At 41.0% G+C, this 21,944-nt stretch overlaps 1 protein-coding gene across 9 annotated transcripts in view; it reads left to right on the top strand.

Moving 5' to 3' along the window:
- The window catches only part of cacna1g (calcium channel, voltage-dependent, T type, alpha 1G subunit), a 289,223-nt gene that overhangs the window by 246,076 nt on the left and 21,203 nt on the right, over positions 1-21,944 (top strand). For 5 of the 9 annotated variants that reach the window (XM_069707505.1, XM_069707497.1, XM_069707503.1 and 2 more), the window contains 2 exons: positions 16,597-16,745; positions 19,733-19,842. In XM_069707505.1, coding sequence (XP_069563606.1) covers positions 16,597-16,745; positions 19,733-19,842 — 259 coding nt within the window. Of the gene's footprint in view, positions 1-16,593; positions 16,746-19,732; positions 19,843-21,944 lie in introns of all 9 variants that reach the window. The other 4 variants (XM_069707504.1, XM_069707506.1, XM_069707500.1 and 1 more) reach the window with 1 other exon arrangement.

The raw sequence follows: 21,944 nt of genomic DNA, 5'->3' as shown, positions 1-21,944 counted from the left end.
CTGATTGACTACAACTCGCGGTGTACAAAGGTCACGGCAGTACACGTTGTTATTAAACGCGACCGCAGCAGGTTTGTTCACAGCAGTTGGTTCTTGTCGGGCATAAAGGTCACCTCTGGGCTGTCGGACCACCCGGACTGCTTCCCTGGCACATGTTGTTGAATTGTCATAACTAGTTTCCATGGCGATCTGCTGAAGGTACTGTTATTGTAGATGGAAGAAGCGGAGAGATGATGATGGCATAATGACCCGTCTTTCGCAAACATCAAGAACGTTTTGTATGTGTATGCTAGCGGTTGTGTCTTTGTTTGCACATAGGTGCAATGTCTGTTAAATGGGGCCGCATTCTTGGAAGGCAGAGTTGGTGTTGGTTTGTGTTCTTGTGTGCATGTGTGCGTGTGTGTGTGTGTGTGTGTGTGTGTGTGTGTGTGTGTGTGTGTGTGTGTGTGTGTGTGTGTGTGTGTGTGTGTGTGTGTGTGTGTGTGCGCATATGTGAGTGTGTCAGAGAGCAGATGGCTGCAGAACAGGTTGTAAAATATGCAGGAGCAGCTATCTCATCTTCAAATCCCCCTCTCCTCTCAGTCTGGATGACTCGGTGAGAGGGCAGAAGGACCCCCACAACCCCTTGTTGATCCCATACGATTTTTCACCTACGGGCATCAGTGCTTGCAGTATTTCGATATTTTTACTCAAAGGTAATTACAGAACTGCCAAGAACCCAAAGCTCATACAAGAAAAACAGCGTCCACACAGAGTATTTGTGTTTGGGTGGTCAGCACCCACAGAGTAAGATTTAAGTGTGTGTGTGTGTGTGTGTGTGTGTGTGTGTGTGTGTGTGTGTGTGTGTGTGTGTGTGTGTGTGTGTGTGTGTGTGTGTGTGTGTGTGTGTGTGTGTGTGTGTGTGTGTGTGCGTGCGTGTGCGTGCGTGTGTGCGTGCTTGTCACGCGCAGTGTGTTTGTGTGCGGACTCTTTATCTTTAGCCTGTGCTGCACTGGAGCAGCTCTGTGTGGAGGCTAGAGGCAGGAGAGGAACAAAGAGATGATGGAGGAGGAGCGTTAAGACTTTCACTGAAGATGGAGGGAGGAAGAGAAGCGACAGAGGTGGAGGGGAGAGGTGGCAGAATTACACAAACACAAGCGCACACGGACTTAATGAAACGTTGGATCCAACTGTAATGCAATGATACAAGGATAGACATACACTAGAAACAAATTTCACCAGACTTGGGACTTTGGACATGAGGCTGATGTTGAATGGGAAGTCATTAGTTTTGAATTTACTCGTCAACATACATTTTATAACATGATGACTGAGTTTTAGGTAGTTAAGTTGTTTATATTCATCCTAAATACATGTTTGAAATTTCAGGCTACTAGCCCAGCTCTTGGGCAGATGACTATATGAGAAGTTATCTGGGTCAAACTTGAACCAGGAGGGTCTATAAACAATAATTGATGTTCAGTAATTGTAGCTATGAACCAAAGTATTGGACACATTCGATTAAAATTAAAATAAAGGAGTCACTGAAACGTGTTGCCGTTCAGCCTGAGCGGGAAACGAATGTGCACCAAATTTGACCACAATCCATTCAAAACCTGTCAAGACATTTCAATAAGATTCATTCTGCGTACAACACTCTGTAAATATCACCCAAAAACACCGATAAACTGGTCGGAGTGTAAAAAGCGAAGCCAATGCAAAAGTGCCTTAACGTGCAATACCACAGAGGGCCACTAGGGGGCTGGCTCCAAAAAGACCTCTGGTTGCAATACTCCCATTCAAAAACTTCTCTCGAAAATTACAAGGTCAATCATTTTTTCCATAAGTCATTATAATGTTATTAGCTAAAGTTACTCCTTCTGCCAATTGTTCAGGTGGCCTCTGGATCTAATTCCATTATTGAAGAAACCAAATATGGTCACATCTGGGTTCAATAAAACAAGATGGTGACTTTTCAAAATGGTGCTCACAAACCAATGGGTGGGTTGCCAATTGTCCATAACGAATGTCACATTAAATCAATGAAACAGATGTTGAGATAACTAATTGAAAAACTAATGTCAACCTAAAATCCAAGGGCTCACAAGAGTCTCTGCACAAACAAATTCCATGGTAATCCATCTAATACTTAACTTATTGACCAACTGATAGATTACCATTAGAGCCATTCTATAAGCACCACTATAAATCACTATTTCCCAGCTTTAAAAGAAAATATATTTGAATTTAGTGTCATTTGAAATCTCACCTTCAGAGACCTGAAACACTTGCAACTGGGTTTGGAATTTTCTTATGAGGACTGAACTTGGACTTGTTCCAAAAGACTTAATTACATCTCTGAATGACACACATTTGTAAACTGGAGAAGAGAAATGTATAAGAGGTTGAAGCCAGGGTTGGTAATCATGTAGACACATATAGAAAATCGTCACCACACACTGAAGTAGACATGCATGCACTCTGACACACAATGAGCTCCACACACATAGAGTCAGCCCTGCTTCCCCTCAGGGTCAGTGTGAAGCGTCTCCCTGTTGGAGTTGACTTGTTGTGTTGAGTCATGCGTTCTGCATTCGGAGTCAGCTGGTTGTGACAGACACATCAGGGGAAGCTACAGTACACTGCACATGATGCATGCTGCAAATTGTAAATATAACTTCATATTATTTCCTCCCCGTTCAGCTCTCAGTGACCCATCACAGAGATGGCATTGTGGATATTTTGACAAACAGCAGTTTGTATCAGGGTAATGATGCTCTAAGTGCCTCTACACTATTCTATAGGCTGTTGGCTGCAGCAGTATAGGTGGTCACAGTTACTCAGAAACAAAGCACTCAAAAAGTCTCTGTATAACTCCTGGAACCATGAAAAATTTGAAACCTAGATTTGTGACCTTTAAATAACCCATCAATTACTCATTTATAAATGTTCGAAAATTATGACAGGTGTCCATCACAAGTGTCCAATGTGTCATCTGTCGAGTGCTGAATTTGTCAGTGAAAAAAATGTGGAAGTGTAGCCTTGTTGTTGTCAGTCCGAAACAGTGGATTAAAATGGTGTAGTTCATTAAAAGGTGTTTAGGTTTGCTCTTTGTTGAGCGGCTTTTGTTTCTGTGCTGGTTAGCAACTGGGCAGAAAGAGTAAAAAAGTTATTAAGTTATTAAAAACAAAATAGAAAATAGCAACGGTGTCTCAAATTGCGTATTTACACCTGCTGTTTTGAGTGCGTACGTGGGTTCACAGTGTCGAGTATGGAAACATGCAGTGCACTGAGTATCCAAATAGTGTATCCAAAACTCAAACTTGTGTTAAACAATCAACATTGTGGGTACACGGTGTAAAGGGAGGGACCACCAACTTCCAGTGTTTTCAAACTGCGGTGGCCGAGGAAGTTGCAGCTGTTGCGTAACACTACACTGTACAAATACAAGTTGTACCCGTTCACACAAAAGTGTTTATTTGTCACTAAGTAGGACGAAACTGCTGTTGGACAGAAGCCATCGGTGTGTTTATTGTCGTTCATTTCTGGGTAAAATAATTCAAAGCTGGCAGAAATGTTGGCGGGTGATATATTCCCGTGTTATTTTCCAGTAAGTGCAGAACAGCAGTGTGCGATTTGAGACAACACTTCCCCATCGCACTTCATGTACTACACAAGTAAGTGTGCTAACATGTACGAGTACCCTGTGTTCGTGTACAAAGGGAAGTACACGATTCGAGACGTATTCGCAGTGTCACTACAGGTAAGCTTCTGCAACCTGTATATTTTTCCGTACCCTGTTGTGAATGCACTGAGATATGATATATTACACCGAATGCTCCCGTGTGTGCTTTGTGTACTCAAGACATGACTTTCAATTTGCACGTGTGTGTGCTTTGGTAGTACTGCTCCCATAAGTCCGTCTGAGAGAACTGCAGCTCTGCCATGTTAACAGATGGCCCCTCGACTTCCCAAACAGGCTGAACAGATCAACACTGTATCGCAAGCATCTCTGCCTGGGTCAGCCCCCACATGAATTCACTCTATCATAACACTCAGTCATCACATCTCACCCCAAACAGTCATCTTATCGAGGAATACCAGTGCAGGGCAACATAATACATATACACCTCAGAAACTGGAAACACTCTCATCTGTCGTCGTCACATTTACTTTATATCTCTGTCTCACCTGGTTCATTAGTTTTAAGATCGTCTGTGGTTGAGATAAGCTACCGTGACTTTAAGACTAGCCACATTTGTTTTGAGCTCCTTTCCACCTCTACTGGTGGTCTTCTGCTTCTTTGGAGGCTCACAGATTTAAGAGCTGATTGCCAGTGGTGCCAGGCGAGATAGTAAGACCGCATCTTTTGTGCTGGTTTATTTTGGAGTGGAGTGCACAGTGGACCTGCCGTGATTCTTACTGCTTTTTGTAAATCAGCCTCCTACTCAGAGTCCACAACAGCTCTTCCATGCTGTTTATCCACTCACAGCTTCTGTATGTTACCAAGATAAGTGCACCCAGCCGGTGACCGCAATCAAAGCACAACCTTAACCCTTGAATGCATGGGTCAGTTTTCTGACATACCTCTGTACTTATATAAAGCAGATTAAGCCATATATTAATATATGAATTAATATATATACATATTAGTATCCTTTTCAGAATTGTTATAATTGTTCACAAGAATAAAGGAACCAAAAACACGGCAACAAGGAGGTTCAAAGTAAATAAAAAAGGTTTCAACAGGAGTTGAATATAACAAAAGTGAAGCAAGTCTAAACTAAGCTGAATTCCAAATACGAAGTCCAAAAAAGCTAACTAACACACTCACATAGGAATTTAAAGTTAGCACTTACAGAGATCCAAGAAAACACAAAGACAGGGCTTAAAATGGACAGCGAGCTTGACACGAGGATCATGGAAACAAAAGGATGAACTGACACCGAGAGAGCGGAACACAGGCTAAACTAGGGAGAGGAGGACAACGAGGGAGAGATGAAACTAAAAAGGGCGGGGCAGATAGTTACACAATTGGGAAACACAAAGGGGAAGGAAGTGAATTAAGCCAAGACGGGGTGAGCGACTACAAAGTAAAACAGGAACTACAACCAACAACTAAAAGGTAGCGCTATAACAAGAATGAAAGAAAGTATTAACGTCAACAAAAAAAAGTATGTTTTTGTCAAACATTACACCTGTTAATAGGTGTTATATTTCTCACTCTTCATTGATCTATATCATGTTTAATGCGTTGTCTTTCTATTTGCAAAAAAACCCAACTCACTAATATATACAATCATAAGTAATAAAAAGCTCTTTGAATTGGAGACAATCGTTCATTTTAAACTGAACTGAAATACTCCAATCCTACATTTGGTTCTAAAAGAATTCCACTTCTTTTTTGCCAATTCTTTTTTAAACTTTAATAACCCTTAAATGCAGGTCAGATTTACTTTGAGGTTCAAAAAGTGTTCCAACCTTTTTGAACATTTTAATGTGTACCAAAATATATTTACATCTTTTGTTAAACTGTCACATAATGGAAGTTCATCTGAGGTCAGATACTTTTAGATTCAGTGAGAAACTTAGAGAAAGGTCTTTAAACTCCTGTCAGTTTCCCCATTCACAGAAAGTGAGCTTACAGCTCTGCAGATAACCGAGCCAGCAGCTGATGTGGACAATATGATTGTTGTATTCTTCATGGAGATTCAGAAATCCTAATCACCTTGAGGTGGGTAAACAAAGTCATTTCCTGTGTTAATCTTTGTTGTCAGAACACGGCCAGCAGTCAACAAGACAAGGATAATAGGATCATCCCCTCACACGGCGGCTCTCCAAGCACCAAAAACATCCACAGCGACATCCAAAAGCATAAGTGTTGGTACATGCAAAGCAGCTTGACATTCCATGAATAGCTTTTCTTCATCTATTAGCTTGGCATGCACACACACACACGGAGGCACACAAGCCAGCTGGTGCCAATCCCGAGCTGTATCTGGGTCAGAGCTAACAAAGATGAATCAAACAGAAGTTTCACGTTGCCACTCTTTCTTTCTTCTATTCCTCTGTTGTAGAAATGTAATTAATAACAGTGGTCCTTTAGGGAGAGGATGTATGAAAGAGGAGGGTGAGTGGGAGAAGGAACGAGGAAAAACAAATCTCTGATGGGATTGGCGTACGGGGGCAGGAAGGGAGAGACAGGGACACACCTTGGCAAGAAGTCTCAGAGATGTAGCTCAGGGGTGTAAAAGTTTGATGCCACAAGGTGTAGCTAGCAGCGTTTAGTCAAGTGGTAAATGCGATGAATCTTTCATAACGTTTGGGGGTTAGCAGAGACTGGCAGCTATGTTACTGCTTGGGGGGTTGCCAGTGGGGGTGTGTATTAAGGTGTCCTGACTTTATCTACTGAACAGCAAATGAAGCTAATTTGCATGGACACATTAGATATATTGGGGAGAGGAGGACAGTGAGAGACAGCTGAAACGGATTAGAGCGTGGGCGACTGGATGTTATTTTCCTGCTTGGGGGTGTGCCAGTGGGGGTGTGTAGCAAGGTTTCCTGATGTTACAAAGCCAACTTCCCACCCACCAACTGACATCAGTTTCCTCAGTCATAACAGTGGAACTCAATCACATGATGTATAACGTCATCTAGAAAAGAGCAAATTAAGCTAATTTGCCTGGAAATATTAAATGTATTAGTTCATCTATAAATGTGGTGTTGTGAATGACTGATGATGGATATGCACTGAACACATGACATAAACTGATTGTTGGTGTGCCTGAGAAGGAAAATCAAAAGTAATATAATAGGTCGTAAAGCACAGTCATTTCCCCTGAAGTGTTTTAACATTAATAAGTGCTCTAACTGCTGTGGCTGAACATACACTAATTACTTAGTTTGACTCAAAAGCTGCAAGTAATTTGTGGGAGGAAAAAATATGCCCCAACAACACTGGCTATGAATGTTTCATGTTGGAAACTTTCTCTATGAATATTTCATCTGCAGAAATGTCAAGAAGAGAGCAGCATGGAGCAGAGCTGCAGACAGCCTCGTACTGTAGTGATGAAAGAGACATGAGGTGGATTTGGAATTCTTTCTTATTTCCCCTATAGGCAGCAGGGTTTTTCATGCACAGGTCCCAAACCTGTGTCTTAACTTTTGTGTGTGTATCCAAGAACACATTCAGTACAAATGCCAAAATCGCAGATGAGCTGTATGTGTGATTAGATCTGGCTGGATGTTTCTATAAGTGAGGTCATACATCACAAATGTTGGACCGACTATTTTTATGGCTTGGGCTTTCATGTGATTTTGCCGGATGCAGTTGTGTGCGCTCTCGTTTGGGCCAGTTGCTGCTGTAAAACATAAGATTTATCAATATGTGGTGTTCTGAATAAGGATGCCTTTCCCTTTAAACAAATCTCCCCTTTTAATCAATAAGATATGTTTGACTTTCACACTTGAAATCAGGCCCATTGATTTAAAACAGCTTAACCAATCGCATTACCATTAATGAAAAGCATCGAGCATCCGATATAGATTTTTTTCCTCTGTCAGTAATGTCATTGGCAGTTTACCCGTTCCTGGACTGAACCGATTGATTTCAACTGCAATCTACTGACAATTACCCAAGAAGTGGAAACAAAACATCTGGGACAAGGTACAAAAGTGCAGGCAGTAAGCAGACTTAAAATAATGTAAGTTAATGTCATCACTAGTGGGGTGGATTTAACATTAACGTAATTTTCAGGCAGCTATCTTCCTATTTTTTACAAGCACAGAATGTTAAATTGCTTGATTAATGTCAGAAGTGCACCATTGAAATCTTTCTCTAGATGTTCGCTAATGAAATATCACTATGTTAGCTGGCATTTTTTGCAACTTCCCTCAAGCAACACCCAGACAATGGGCAGTATTTTATTTACCGAATGGTTTTATTTGATCAATCTAGTATTCATTTATTATCGTTGATGAACCTGACAAAGAAGCTTACATGATTTTTAAACAGTATGCCTAGTACTACCAACATTATTAGTGTCTGGTAGTTTTCCTTGTAGCTGTGTGCGGTTCTGCAAAGTGCATGCAGTTCTCAACGGGCAGGCAGATATCGGTGTGGCGTAACGCTCCGTTGTTATTTGTTGAGGGAGAGACGAGCAGTACTTTTTATGATGCAGCTGACGTTCTGAATGAAAACGTGACACAATCGTTAGCATTCAGAAATGAAATTGTACAGCTTGGTGAGCAGTAACGACGGAGGGTGGATGGTTTCATTCAAACAGCCGAAGTTATTTTCTAATAAGAGCCAGTCTGTTGAATGACCACACAGCAGAACAAACTGACTTTTCCATTAATCTTGCAATAGAAGGACACCTTTTTTTACTGATGAAAACCAGACAGAAATTCCCAACATGTCTGTTTTAGTTGACTAAAAAGAGGTAAATAAAAAACAAAATCAAACGACTGCAATCAAGATTTGACTTAATATAAAACATGTTTTTATGAATAGTCCAAAATTAAAATTAATTTATGTATCGCCAACATTTTCAAGTCAATCAAGTAGTTTCAGAAAAGTCAACTTAATGGTGAAGCTTAAGGAAAAGTTATAAATGGCACAACATCTTGGAATTAATGATGTCTATCAAAAATGTTCCACCAATCTAATCAAAAGTTTTAGAGACTCTCAGGACTTGTGAATACAAATGAATGGAGTCACTCCTTTACGCCAATCCTTTCAATACTTCTTGAGACGCCTCCCAGAAAACCAAAATAGCCTGGCTCATAGCGGCACTAAATGAAAAAATCTGAGTGACAGAAGTCAGGATATCCTTCTAAGAAGTGATCAAAAACAAAGAATAGACAACTATTCATGCAGTTCATTAGGTTTCAGTGACCTTATCTCTCTGTAGAGTTTACGGTCTTTTTCGCCCACTCATTTCTGCTGACTTTACCTTTTCCACGCCAATTTCTGCATGACAAAGTGTTTTTATGGGTTTTAGCTTCTGTGTTGATACAGCAACATGAGATCATTCATGGATTTTGGAGGTTTCCTGGTGAAATGATCATCTAAATAACACCCGGTGTGTTGCCCTGTGTGTCTGATATGTGCCCTTTTCCAACTGTCAAGACTTTAAAAAACCTCCGTTCGTTGTTAGAAATAAATGTGAGGTGGGAGGTGTGAAGTTGTCTTAAAATGTGTTCGTAGTTTTAGTGCTTGACTAGAGAGGTGATATTTTACGGAGTGAAACTGGTGAGGATTTATTGTAGCTGCTCTCTGTGTGGTTTATAGCTGTATGGCGAATGGTTTTAACTGAAAATGTAGAGCAGACAAAGAAAAATGATGGCATCAAATTCAAATCCAAGTGCAGGCCCAAATTTAGAGCTTTTCACCAACGAGGACTAGATTAAAATCACTGACTTTTCAAGGTTGTGTTGAGTAGTTTGACAGGGATTGTGTTCATGTTGTGTTGTTGCTCTGGACATAAACACGGATTCGACTAAAAGGAGAAAAGGTTACAACACTGCTGCCATTCTGCTGTTGAAAGCTTCCCATCGGTCTGTACCTTGTTCTCACTGTTATCCTTGTTGCTCCGCCCTCCACTCACTCTGTCCAATCGCTTGCCTTCACCATTCAGTCCCCCATTTCGATTGGTCCATCCTGCTCAAGTATGACTCAGAAAGGTGTGTCAGTCTACCATTTGAACCAGCACAATGTGTGTGAGTGTGTTACAGAGTGCTGATGAGAGTGGGTGTTATCATGCCCTGTCATTTTGAATGATGTCATGTTTTCTTATTTTCTTTGCCTCTTTTCTTCTGGACTCCTCAAATTGCTCTGCTGTTCTTCTTTGCTATTCCACACTTCAATTTTACTTTAATCATTTCTGCCCTGTATCTCTGTCTCTTTTTCTTCCTTTGATTTTTTTTTTTTTAAGCGAGGCAGCAGAGCACTCAGGAATTCCAGTTAAAAATCTTATTTTTGATCGTTTCAGAGTAACTGTTTATGTTGATGGTTGTTTTGTTATTTTAGACTCGTGTTTGCTGGATTTCAAAATTGGACATCTGTTTTCCCCAGCAGACACAGAGTCTCAAGGTTTACTACCGAACCATTCACCATGAAGGACAGGGGCATAAAAGCAGCCGCCGCATCCAAACCAAACCACTTCCTTTGACGTGAAAATGTCAGTGTTTCTCACTGACATTTTACCCATTTCCATCCAGATTACGTAACCTTTCAAATGCACTGTTGCTGCTTTTAGGTCCTGTGTCATTGCTCTTCCTTTCACAGCCATTCTTTTTGTCATGCAGAATCCAAACCTTTAAGTCCCTTCTAGTCCCCATCCATTACCTCCATTCATACCAATCCGCACCTCTTACCCCAATATCCCAATCAGCCGTAACCGTCTGACGGAGCTACCGAACTCACCGAGCCTCCAGACGCGTTCAGACGAGAGATCCGGCAACTCGGCAGCCATCGCGCCCAATGAATCAAAGTCAAACCAGCGTGTCGTATTGTTTTGAGATTCATTATCAGGCCTCCTTTTCATCGAAGTAGCTGATCCGACATCCTTTCCACGTTCCACAACCGACCCTAGAACACCCTCATGTGATCACCACATCCCGGGCAGCTGTAGGTCCTCTGTCTTCCAGCCCCATACTCCACATATCCAATCCAACCCAACCTGTCCTCACCCACACGGTCACAGTATTACCCATAGTGCTGTGCCGTGGCATTCCTACTCATCGGTCCCACAACCGAGGACCCTTACTGTGTCTGTATTTCCCAAAAAATGACCGCCTCGGAAATGTATGCATTATGTTTTTGAGCGTGGCCGCGTCCAAAAGCAACCCCCGAGCTGCAGCTCTTACTGCCATCTCCTGCTGAAGCTGGTGGTGAAAGTGGGAGTCGGTGTTCTCGAAGGGAAGGTGAGTGAAATGGAGAGCGAACAGAGGAGTATTGGCTCTCGGGGTTGTTTTTGGACAGGGAATATTGTATGTCTTCTGTTTTTTTCTAACAGTGCTTTTCCTTCTCGTCTGTCAGACCTGAGGGCAGATTTTCAGCGAGGGGTTTTAGATCTCATTAGAATCAGCGAAGTAATTCAGTAAACTCAAAGCCGCATGTCCGTAGGATGTGGCTGCTCGGCATCCTGGCTGAGCTGCGGTTTCAGTGTCCACAGGAAAAATGTCAGGAGTGGAGCATCTGTAGTTATTTTACCATCATATTTGTGTTGCAGCTCTTTTAGCTTTGGTAACAGATGCTTTGCGACTGTACTTTAATTCTAGGACGACCCCTAAACCTGAATAGTGTAAATAGTGCAGCCTAAAATGTATAAACTTGTATTTTTCTCTTAGCGTTTGCCCGCTGTTCTTACCAAGCCCAGTTTGTCTGGGTCTGTTGCAGACTAATACCAGACATGCATATTTAGTGTCAGACACTATGTGGCATTAAAAAGACATGCTCCCGGGATCACTCATTTAAATGTCAGTAATTAAATAATGATAATACAAATAAAGTTTTTATCAGCAGCGCAGCCCATCAGCTGGGGAATGACTGCTGGTTCACGTACGTTTTATGAGTCGTTCCTAAATCAGTTTAATACTTGTGTGGCATCATTTTATGAAGACAATTTTCAATAAATGTAGGTATTTATATACAGTGCTGTGCAAAAGTTCTCTGCTTTGTAGATATATGGATTCTAAGACATCATGTTATATGATCAGGGATGACCAAATTCTATTGTGGAGCATGATAATGAGCCCAAACATATAGCCGGAGTCATAAACTATCTTCAGCCAGAAGAGCAAGCAGTCCGACCACAGATGGTGCCCATAGAGCCTTGATCTGAACATCATGAAGTCAGGCTGGGATTACATGATGAGATATGTTGAGACAGACTGAATCCGCAGAAGAACTATGGCAAGTTCTCCAAAATGCTAAAAACAAGCTGAAATCAGAGTGCACAAAAGAAAAGTGCTGTTTTAAAGGCAAATAATAATACTATTTTTATTCATATAGCGTTTTTAAAGGTTACAAAGAGCTTTACATACATTTTGAAAACAATAATAATAATAAGGTAACAGTTTATAGAATATTATGGTAAAATACAAATGAAGATCATAAAACAAACAAATCAATGAAGCAGTGAAATTGATTAAAAAAGAAAGTCTTTTCGGAGTTTTATAAGTTGATTTTTAAAGAAGACAGTCTTCTTTAGCTTCCCTGATTTCCTTCCTTCCCTGATTTCCTCCTTCCTTGATTTCCTTCCTTCCCTGATTTCCTCCTTCCCTGATTTCCTCCTTTAAGTAATTTCACAATTGAGGGGCCCGAACAGAAAAGGCCTGGTCACCTTTTGTTTTAACGTTAGCAAAGGGTGGTGACACCAAATATAGATTTGATAGTTTACTTTCTATTTGTATGAAGTGAATGATAAATAACGACTATTTTCAAAAGCCATGCTTGACTTTTCGTGCCTAAAATTGTTGCAATGCTGTATATCCACATATAAGTGTCACACTTCAAAAATGCAAAGATTTCTGGCAAAGATAAACTCAGCACATAAATATAGCAGAGTTAAAAAAAAATTTTTTTTAAAAACAGCATCAAATGAGACACTCCCAGTTGTGGAGATTGTGGATGTTGCAACGTAGAATCGAACTGCAGCTGATCTCCTCCGCAGCCGTGATGGAGCTGAGCTATAAAGGTTTCAGAAGATAGTGTTGTTAAAGATTTGAGCTGTGGAGACCCAACATGGACAGCCTGGCTTGTTTTTGTGGGTCACCTCTGAACAACAAGACGAAGATTGTTTTCTATTTGGGTTCAACTAAACGAAATAGCAAGTGTTTGTAGTGCAGTTGTTGAACAAACAGAATGAGATCTAAATCCCCCCCTCCCCTCGCCCCCCGAGATGAATGTCCTGGTCTGTCTGTTAAATGTCCACAGAAGTGGTGTCACATTTGAGGATGGAAATGCAGAGAGGAGGCGTCGTGACCTTCGCACGGACGTTAGTCACGATCCCCTCCGTGCATTTGCACCCATCCTGATTCCTTTTCAAAATAAGATCAAAGCTCAGCGAGGAGGCTACACCTGCCACATCAGTGAAGGACGCCAGAGAACACGGTAGAGTGGAGACGGAGGGAGCAGGAGCTAAAGCATTTCTTCAATATTCCCCCGAATAGTTCGCTACTTCCCGAAAAAAAAAAAAAAAAAATCACCTCAATGCCAGCTTGACCTGAAAGCCGAAGCAGCGTGGACTCAGTTCCTCATTATGAGAAGCTTTCTTCTTTCGTCTGTGGAGGAGAAAAGAGCAGTGGAAGTGAGAGCGGGAGAGTTGGGGCAGCCCCAGCATAATTTGGCTTCCTAAACTTTCACCTTTACTTCCCTCACTTCATTCGCTCTCTGTTCCTCTAGAGACGAGTTGAGTTTTAGCCAAAAGGTTTCTGTCTCTCTCTTTCTTTCCATTCCTTCTCTCTTAAACCCCCGTCTCTTGTTCGGTTTTGTCCTCTCTGCTCCATCTATAATATTAAGGCCATTGCCGACGTACTTCCTTCGATTACTTTTTTTAGGGAGACTGAACCAAGCTAGCATACTAATTCGTTTTCTTGGCCTTGTGTTTTCCCAAAAAGTTGGGAGGCTGTGTAAAATGTAAATAAAAACAGAATGTGATGATTTGTAAATCACATAAACCCATATTTAAATGAAAGTAGACCAAACACAACATATCAAATGTTGAAACGGAGAAATATTATTGTTTTATGAAAAATATGTGCTTATTTTGAATTTCATGCCAGCAACACGTCTCAAAAAAGTTTGGAGAGAGTCAACAAAAGACTGGAAAAGTTGTGAAACATAAAAGAAACACCTGGTTGAACATCTCACAACTAAATAGTTTAAATGACAACAGATCAGTAACATGATCGGGGATAAAAAGCATTTCAGAGATGTAGAGTCTCTCAGCCATGAAGACGGGAAGAGGTTCATCACTCTGAAAAGACTGTGTGGGGAAATAGTGCAACAATTTAAAAACAACGTTCCTCAATAGAAAATAGAAAATAATTTGTGGGTTTCATCATCTATGGTAAATAATATCAGTAAAAGATTCTGAAAACCTGGAAAAAAAATCTCTGTATGCAGGCCAAAATCCAGTTCCCGGACTTTTACTGAGTACTGTAAAAGAAGAGGTGATGCCACACAGTTAAACATGACCCTGTCCCAACTTTTTTTTAAACGTGTTGCTGGCATCAAACTGAAAATAAGCACGAATATTTCACAAAACAATACAATTTCTCAGTTTTAACATTTGAAAAGTTGTCTTTGGTGTATTTTTAATTAAATAGGGGGTTTATGTGATTTGCATTTTGTTTTTATTTACATTTCACACAAGGTCCCAACTTTTGTGGAAACGGGGTTGTATTTTAGTGCATTGGGACAGCTGATATACTACAACACATAAGGGAATAAGAAGAAAGCGATGAAACAAAAGGAACTTGTGTTGTGTGCGTGTCTGCCCGAGCTCGCCGTGCACCTGCAGACACTAAGTAGAGCAAAGTAAAATGAACGTTTGCTCATCCAAAGATGATGGAGGATCTCGTAAATAAAGAACTCCCAGTGAATGAACCGACCTGTTACATCCCACAAGGTCCTGCCCCGACTCAGAGACACGTGCCCAGACTTCTCCGAGACGCTCTAAATCTCCTTTATCACTGTCTCCTCAGCGGCCACGGGCTGAAACATCCCAGAGCGTGGCTTCATTTATAAAAAGCAGCGGAGAAGATGGGGGGGAATGTTGGTGCAAAGCAAGTGACAGAGTGCGTCACCCTGTTTTAGGGCATTTATTTGAAAAGTCAGACCGAACACACCAGAGGCCACATTATTTTCACTTCTTGGCACGCACATCTCCGTAGGTGTTCAGCAGCGGTCAAACTCCACACTTAGCTGCCCCGCGGTGCAGCCTGTACCACCCATATTCAGTTCATCTCCCCTGTTGTCAATATCAATAATTAGCAGCAGGTGCAACATTAGCTCTCAGCAAAGATGACCCTGAAAGCAAATATGGAATAATTAACTTGAAGGCTCTCAGCAGAGTTCAGACCACCGCCACACCTCAACCACTCTCCATTATTTACAACAGCTGAAAGAGACGACAAAGCAGGTTCAGATTGGAAACAAGTTTCCTGTTGTTGAATAGAATTCATCATTTTTTACAGACGTATTCCTGCTTTCTGATCTGCACAAATTTTTAATAGCTGTTAATGCAAGTTAGAATCAATGCAACAAGTCATGTCATATGAAAAAGTGCTGTCACCAATTATTTCCAGTCACTTTAACTTTATCATTCTTTGTTCTGTTTGCTGTTAGTGGAACTCAGAACTTCCTCTGGTCAACTTTTACATCACACTAATATTATTTTTTGGCTCTTGACTGACACAAATACATATTCTGCCACCATAAACTCCAGTAGTTGAAAGTAAACACACCACAGGATGCGTTGAGAAAATTATTTGCTCCACATTCGTAATAAATTTTCCCCTGGTTTAACTCGAGAGATAATACATTTCGACCCCAAAAGATGCAGATATATATTTACCATCCGGGATGGATGGCTGTAATTATTCTGCTAACGGACTCTGCTTACTCAGCTCTCCTGTCTTATTCCCTGATCGATGAGAGGAGTTCCTTCGATTCGATAGGGAACCCAAATAGACACACACCGCGAGCTGCACACACACGTACACACTCGTGGGAATCGTCTCAGCCGAAGCACAGCTGCAGCCGCAGCAGCACACCTGTGCTAATTGGGCAGACGGGGAGCGCTAACAACACCCAAAGGACTTTTTGCCTTGAGAGCGCGCGTTCCCCTCTCTCCCACTACGCCAGCCTGACCTCGAGCCTCTCCTTCACTGATGGAGTGATAAGGTGATAGATGGCACGAGCTTCCATCTCTCCTCCTCATCCGTACTCCCGGCCCATCCATCGTCTCTGGACGGAGGGAAGAGGTGAGGAGCGAAAGTGATGGATGAGTATGGAAAACTTTGCTACCGTGTTTTGTTCCTCCCCTGAGAGGACGGGGAGTGAGAGAGATAAGGAGAGGCTGAGTCACGTGATGATCAGAGAGACAGAGGGAGAGACGGCCAGAAATCTCCACACTGACATAATCCTGACGGCAGCTTCCTCCGCGGAGTCCCTCACAAAAACACACATCGAGCAATGCTGCTTATCTCTCATCAAATGATTGTTGATCAGAGGAGAAGAGATTTGATTTGATGAGTAATGACTGCACACCACAGGAGTGCTTGGCTGGAGTCTCTCTTTCTCCCTGTCCATTATCTGATGTGCTTTCCCTTTCTCTAATCTCTTCACATCTCTCTACATACTCTCATATTCTTAATGCGAGTCAACCATCATGAGTGACTTTAACACGTTTATGTTTCACTAACCACCTCAGGCTTCGGTGCTTCCGGTCCTCAACACAGCAGGTGTTACTGTACGGTGTCCTGGTACATTACCTCCTATCTCACTTTTTGAACGCCACCCCTCCCTCCTCCTCTTCCTCCGACTTACCCCACTCCCTCCTTCCCCACACCCAACCCCCCCCCTCCATATCCCACTTCTAACAGAAGCTCAGAGCAAGCCTTACTACTCTGACTACTCCCCCACCCGCCTGCTCATCCACAAGATGTGCACCAGCCAATACCTGGACCTGTTCATCACCATCGTGATAGGGCTCAACGTCATCACCATGTCCATGGAGCACTACCAGCAGCCCAAGGTCAGATGTGGGGGGGTGAGGGGATAATGGGCTCCTTGCTTCAATATGAATTGCCAGTGATAGAGTCTTGTCTTCTACCAGCAATTTGACAAATATGAAGTTTTGGCTGTTAAAGGCTTCATTCTGAAAAAAAAAAAAAAGACGGTCAGGTATACAAGCTGCTCTAACTGCTAATAGAATGCTGCTACTAATAAAAAGGACCTTACTAGTCCTTAAACAATGAGAAAGGGATCCGGTCAGCAGGAAAATAAATGAAAGTTAGATAAGAACTGTAAAAGCCCGGCAAGAAAGGCGATGATGAACTATAAAAGGGAGATCAAAACAATAAAGAATAATTGCACAATAAATAAAATAAAGAGCAACGTATTAAAAGGATTTTGAATAATATTTCAAACTGAGAGAATCAGGTAACCTGAGGTCCCTCAAATCTCAGCCATCTGGTTTGGCCATAGGGTAATTATGTATCCTAAGAATCATTGAGGTCTGGTATGGATAGTTGGGATTTATAGCCTATATTTGAATCACCATCAGGCTGCTGTACCAGCTGGGATTTGCCCTCCACTCATTTTTGAAATGTCTCATATTACTCTATGTCACGTTGTTGGCCACCTGCTTGATTAGAACCCTGAGGTGGACAACGGAACAATGTAAATGAGGCAAGTAGAGGGAGAAGTTGTTGAGCAAAAGATCCAGCAACAGAAAAAAACTCAAGACCATGAAGGGTTTTAAAATGGAAATGTCGGACAAAGTTGGAGGTAGTTGGATGTTGACAACAAACTGTAGAAAGGATATTGGGTATTGACTAGTTAAACAGTTGTATTTGGTGGAAGAGCCTCTGTTCTCAAAGAATCTGATCAGCAACAAATAGTTTACCAGGTGAACTCATTGGAGTGACAGATTGTGTGAAGCATGAATTGCTTCATTCATGCTAAAGCCACTCATGTAATACTATTGAATGTGTGAAGGTATAACAAAAGGCCTTTGGGTTGAATAGAAGGTTATTGGGTATAAAAAATAAAAAAAAAGGTCTTTGGGTACAGTACAAGGTTGTGTGGTAGAACGGGATGTCTGTAGGTAGAATAGGACGTTTGGTGCAATGGAAAGAAGGGAATCTCTTCTGTTCAGGTAATAGAAGGTTACTTAGGAGGATAAATGTTATTTGGTAGAATGGAGGGAGCTTTTTTTAGGTATAACAAAAGTAGTTGTTTCGTAGAATTCAATATCATTAAGTGGAATAAAGGGTTGCTCTGTTCGAATAGAAGGTTATACATAGTCATAGATAATAGTGTTAGTTAGAATAGAAAGTCTTTAGGTTAAACAGGCAGATCGCCATATATTATTCAGAATAACATGATGCTTTGTAGGTTAGAATGTCTTCAGATAAAATAGACGATTGTTGAGTAAGCGATTCTACCTGTAGGTAGAATTGAAGGTCGGGGGGTAGAGCAGAATGTTTTGAAGGTAGAATATAATGTTGTTTGATAAAAGGAAAAGTATTTGCACCGAACAGAAAATTCTGCTTTAAGTTATAGAATTTCTTTCCAATTAAAAGCTTATTTTGTACAAGAGAAGGTTCTATGGTCGATTGAAATATATTCAGGGAAAGTAGACTGTTTGGTTGCCGAGACCGTCTTTAGGTTGACTGGAGGCATGTTTGGTAGGATGGCATGACTTTTAGTCACAAAAACAGAATGTTTTGTTGGATATTATGTCTTAAGATGGAGTGAAAGATGGTTTAGTAAACGAGAAAGACTTTACTGTCAACAGAATCAAATGTTTTCGGGTAGAACCGAATGTCTTGATGTTGTCTTATGGTAGGTAAGACGGAGGATCAATGGGTCAAATCGAATGTCGGTAACACAAGTTTATTTGATGAAATGAAGAGTAGTCAGGCTGAAGACATGTCTATTTAGTATGCTGGAAGGATCTCTAGTACATCAGAAAGATGTTGAATAGAGTGCAGTATCTCTTGGGGGAGCTATTTGTTAGAATTTCTGTGGGAAGCATCAATGCCTTGTATTCGTATGTCTTTAGAGAGAATAGGAAGTTGTTTGGTGTCATAAAATGTTTTTTGTTGGGAATAGCAGATAGTTGGTGTGAATGACAGCATACACTATAGATAAAATGGGAGGCTGTTGGGTTGTATGGAAATGTCTTTAGGCAGAATAGAAGTACATTGGGCAGCATAGGATACCTTTAGGTAGAACAAAGGGTCTTTGGTAGGCATAGAGGGTTTGAAAGTTAAATAAATAGTTGGGTGGAAGACAGTTTTGACTATCGATAGAATGGAAGGTTGTTTGGTTGAAAGGATATTTAGCAGCATGCAATACCTTTAGGTAGCACAGGTGGTCTTTGGTAAGTATCGAGGGGAGCAAAGTTAAATAGATTGTTGGCTAGTGAGTAAAGAGATGTATCACAAACTGGAACTAACTGTTAGTCGATGAATTGCCACCAGGGAGGATTTAGTGAAATCCCCGCTGACTGCTGGGTCTCTCTACATCTTTGCTAAAGGTCAGTTTTTACATGCAGATGGGTACTGTGAATTCTCCCTCCAGCAAAAATGGACACTTTGATTCTAATGGCCTTTTCACAGAGAACGAGGGAGGGAAGAGCGGAGGGCGATGTGAATGATCTATTAATGGAATGGCTAATTATGGACAAAAGGACAGAGTTAGCAATATGGACTCTTTTGTATTTTATGTGAGGACTGTAAAAGCATGAAAACTGATTATTTCCACAACAAAAATATCCACTATACCAAGCCATTTAGTGTAATTGAATCAACTTGGAAGTGTTTTCTTATTATAATATGAAAAAAATAGCAATGGGGTGAGGTCATTTTATTGGTTTTCAGTTCAGTTTCAGCACATTTTAATAAATGATTGCTTATTAAAGCCACACCTCACTTTGTTCGGTTTACCGACTTGTTAAGACGAATACTTTTGCAGTTTATGAATCTCTAACATTTAATCGTTTCTCTCTCTCAGGAGTTGAACGAGGCTCTGAAGATCTGTAACTACATCTTCACATTCATTTTTGTTCTGGAGTCGGTCTCCAAGCTGGTGGCCTTCGGTTTCCGACGCTTCTTCAAGGACAAGTCAGTATACAAATCACTCGTTGCTCCCCAAAGTGACATCATGAGCTTTTCCAAAACATCTCAAATCAAAGAGAGATCCTTGATAAACATTTACCCCCCAACTTTAGTGGATGTGATATTGCATTACACTGGTGGTTGAAGGTACCGTTCTTTAACCTCTGAGTCATGTGGAAAATCTGAGGCAGCGTTCACGGAGCTTAAATGAGCTTTCTCTAAGGTGCTCCAGTGAATGGTTCTCGGTGAGGCCTGTATGAATACAAACGGCCTCGTTAAACCCTCATAAAACACAACTGCCTCAGATGATTTCATAGCTTCGAAATCCCTGGCTTCCTGCAGAAAACCACGCAATAATGCACAAACACAATCACACAAAAGCACAAATGCATACTTGCACAAATCACTGTTCCATGAACACACATCTCAGTGGAGGCATCATGGTTTTGGACCAGAGCTGACCACCTAGGACTCCTTGGTGCCCATTGCTTTTGCCAGAGTGGCCCATTATTCTTTTTGAGTTTGCCAGCGGCCCAGTTTGATATCAACTCAGTACGCACTTACGTACTGTCACACACAGGTACACACAAACAGATAACACAGTATGTAGCTATACTACCAAGACTAATTTGAAAATATAGAATTTTAAGTCTTTTTTCGTATAAGGTTTTGAGGGATACACTATGGAGTTAAATATTCAACACAAAGAGAGAAAAACCTGCACATGGGTGGACACAGCAGATTACTACGACCACCCACCACCACTATGTTACCTTTTTACACACATTCATTTTGTTCCAAACACTTTGTTCAGTCCACATTTATTACACAGCAACTGGAAAATCAGGTCTCAACATTTTTATCTCAATTCAAGTTTAAAGTCTCTGGGAGTGAAAGTAGCCTGCAGACTCCAGATCTCAAAATTGCATATCTATATTTATGATATACTAAAATGAAATGATGTTTTTTTAATTCTTTATAATAGTCTGCACTGTTACCATCACCGTCATCCAGAAATTCATCTGTCTCTAAATTTCTTAATTTTATGTGATTAGTTAACGATGCAAGACTTAAGTTTTGGCTTCATTTTGGAGTGATGCTTCTCTTTTGAGTGTCACTGACGCCTGCAGGTTTGAAAGTTAGTAGAAGCCTTTAGTTGCCACCTCCAATTCTTGGATACCTACATAGAATTTGAGTAGGAAAATTTTTTTCAACATGTCCATTAGAAATAATCAAACCACCGCTGTTGCACAACTCTCTTGTCTATTAATATCATCAGTACATTTCGGTCATAGTGTCACCAATATGTAGTGCGGCTTTTTTGGGGCGCTCCAAATGAGGGTTCAGCGGCATAATGGATTCAATCATGTCAAATGAACAGGACCTGATTCGTAAAACAGGACTTCCTTGCTCTATTCGTGATGAAACTGTGTTGTGTTGTAATGAATGGCTGTGAATAAACCAAATCCAAATTAGAAGCAGTTACAAAAGCAGATCGATAAGCCATGTCAGTGATAAAAAAAAAAGGCCACATTTTCTCACTAATATTGCACACGCTTAATGAAACAGTTTTGGGAAATCCACTTGTTCGCGTTCCTGTCTCGGCTGAAATATGACACTCGAGTCAAGAGATAGTTACTGTAGCTTAGCCTAGCATAAAGACTAGAAATAGAGGGAAACGGCTAGCTTAGCTTCTGCCCAAAAGTAAGAAGAGATGCCTTCAAGCAATTCTAAAGGTCACTAATTAACACGCTGTATTTTGCCACCTTCAGGTTGCCAGGAAACTTCAGAAATGCACTGCTCCCAGCCAAGAACTTCTCCAGTTCAACTGTAAAACTTTTGTTGTGACACAAACAGCGTTTTAATTAGTGATTAATTGTAGGTGTGGCAGGCAGATTTTGCCAGCTGTTTTCCCTTGTTAAGTAAATGTATCCTGGTCCAACTATGGCTTCATAACCACTGGACAGACCTGACGGTAGTATCGATCTTCACATCTAATTCTTGTCAACAGAGCTAAACAGCATATTTATCAAACTTTCACACCATTTAATTGAATTCTAAAAGAAAACTAGCTGTTGTTAAAGTTTTGAGGTAATATGCTGCACTTA

This window comes from Brachyistius frenatus, unplaced genomic scaffold (assembly GCF_029030835.1).
Source record: "Brachyistius frenatus isolate BFR_SWC_R1_liver_20210118 unplaced genomic scaffold, ASM2903083v1 Contig_69, whole genome shotgun sequence".
Lineage (NCBI taxonomy): Eukaryota > Metazoa > Chordata > Actinopteri > Embiotocidae > Brachyistius > Brachyistius frenatus.
This window is presented reverse-complemented; position numbering and strand designations above follow the sequence as displayed.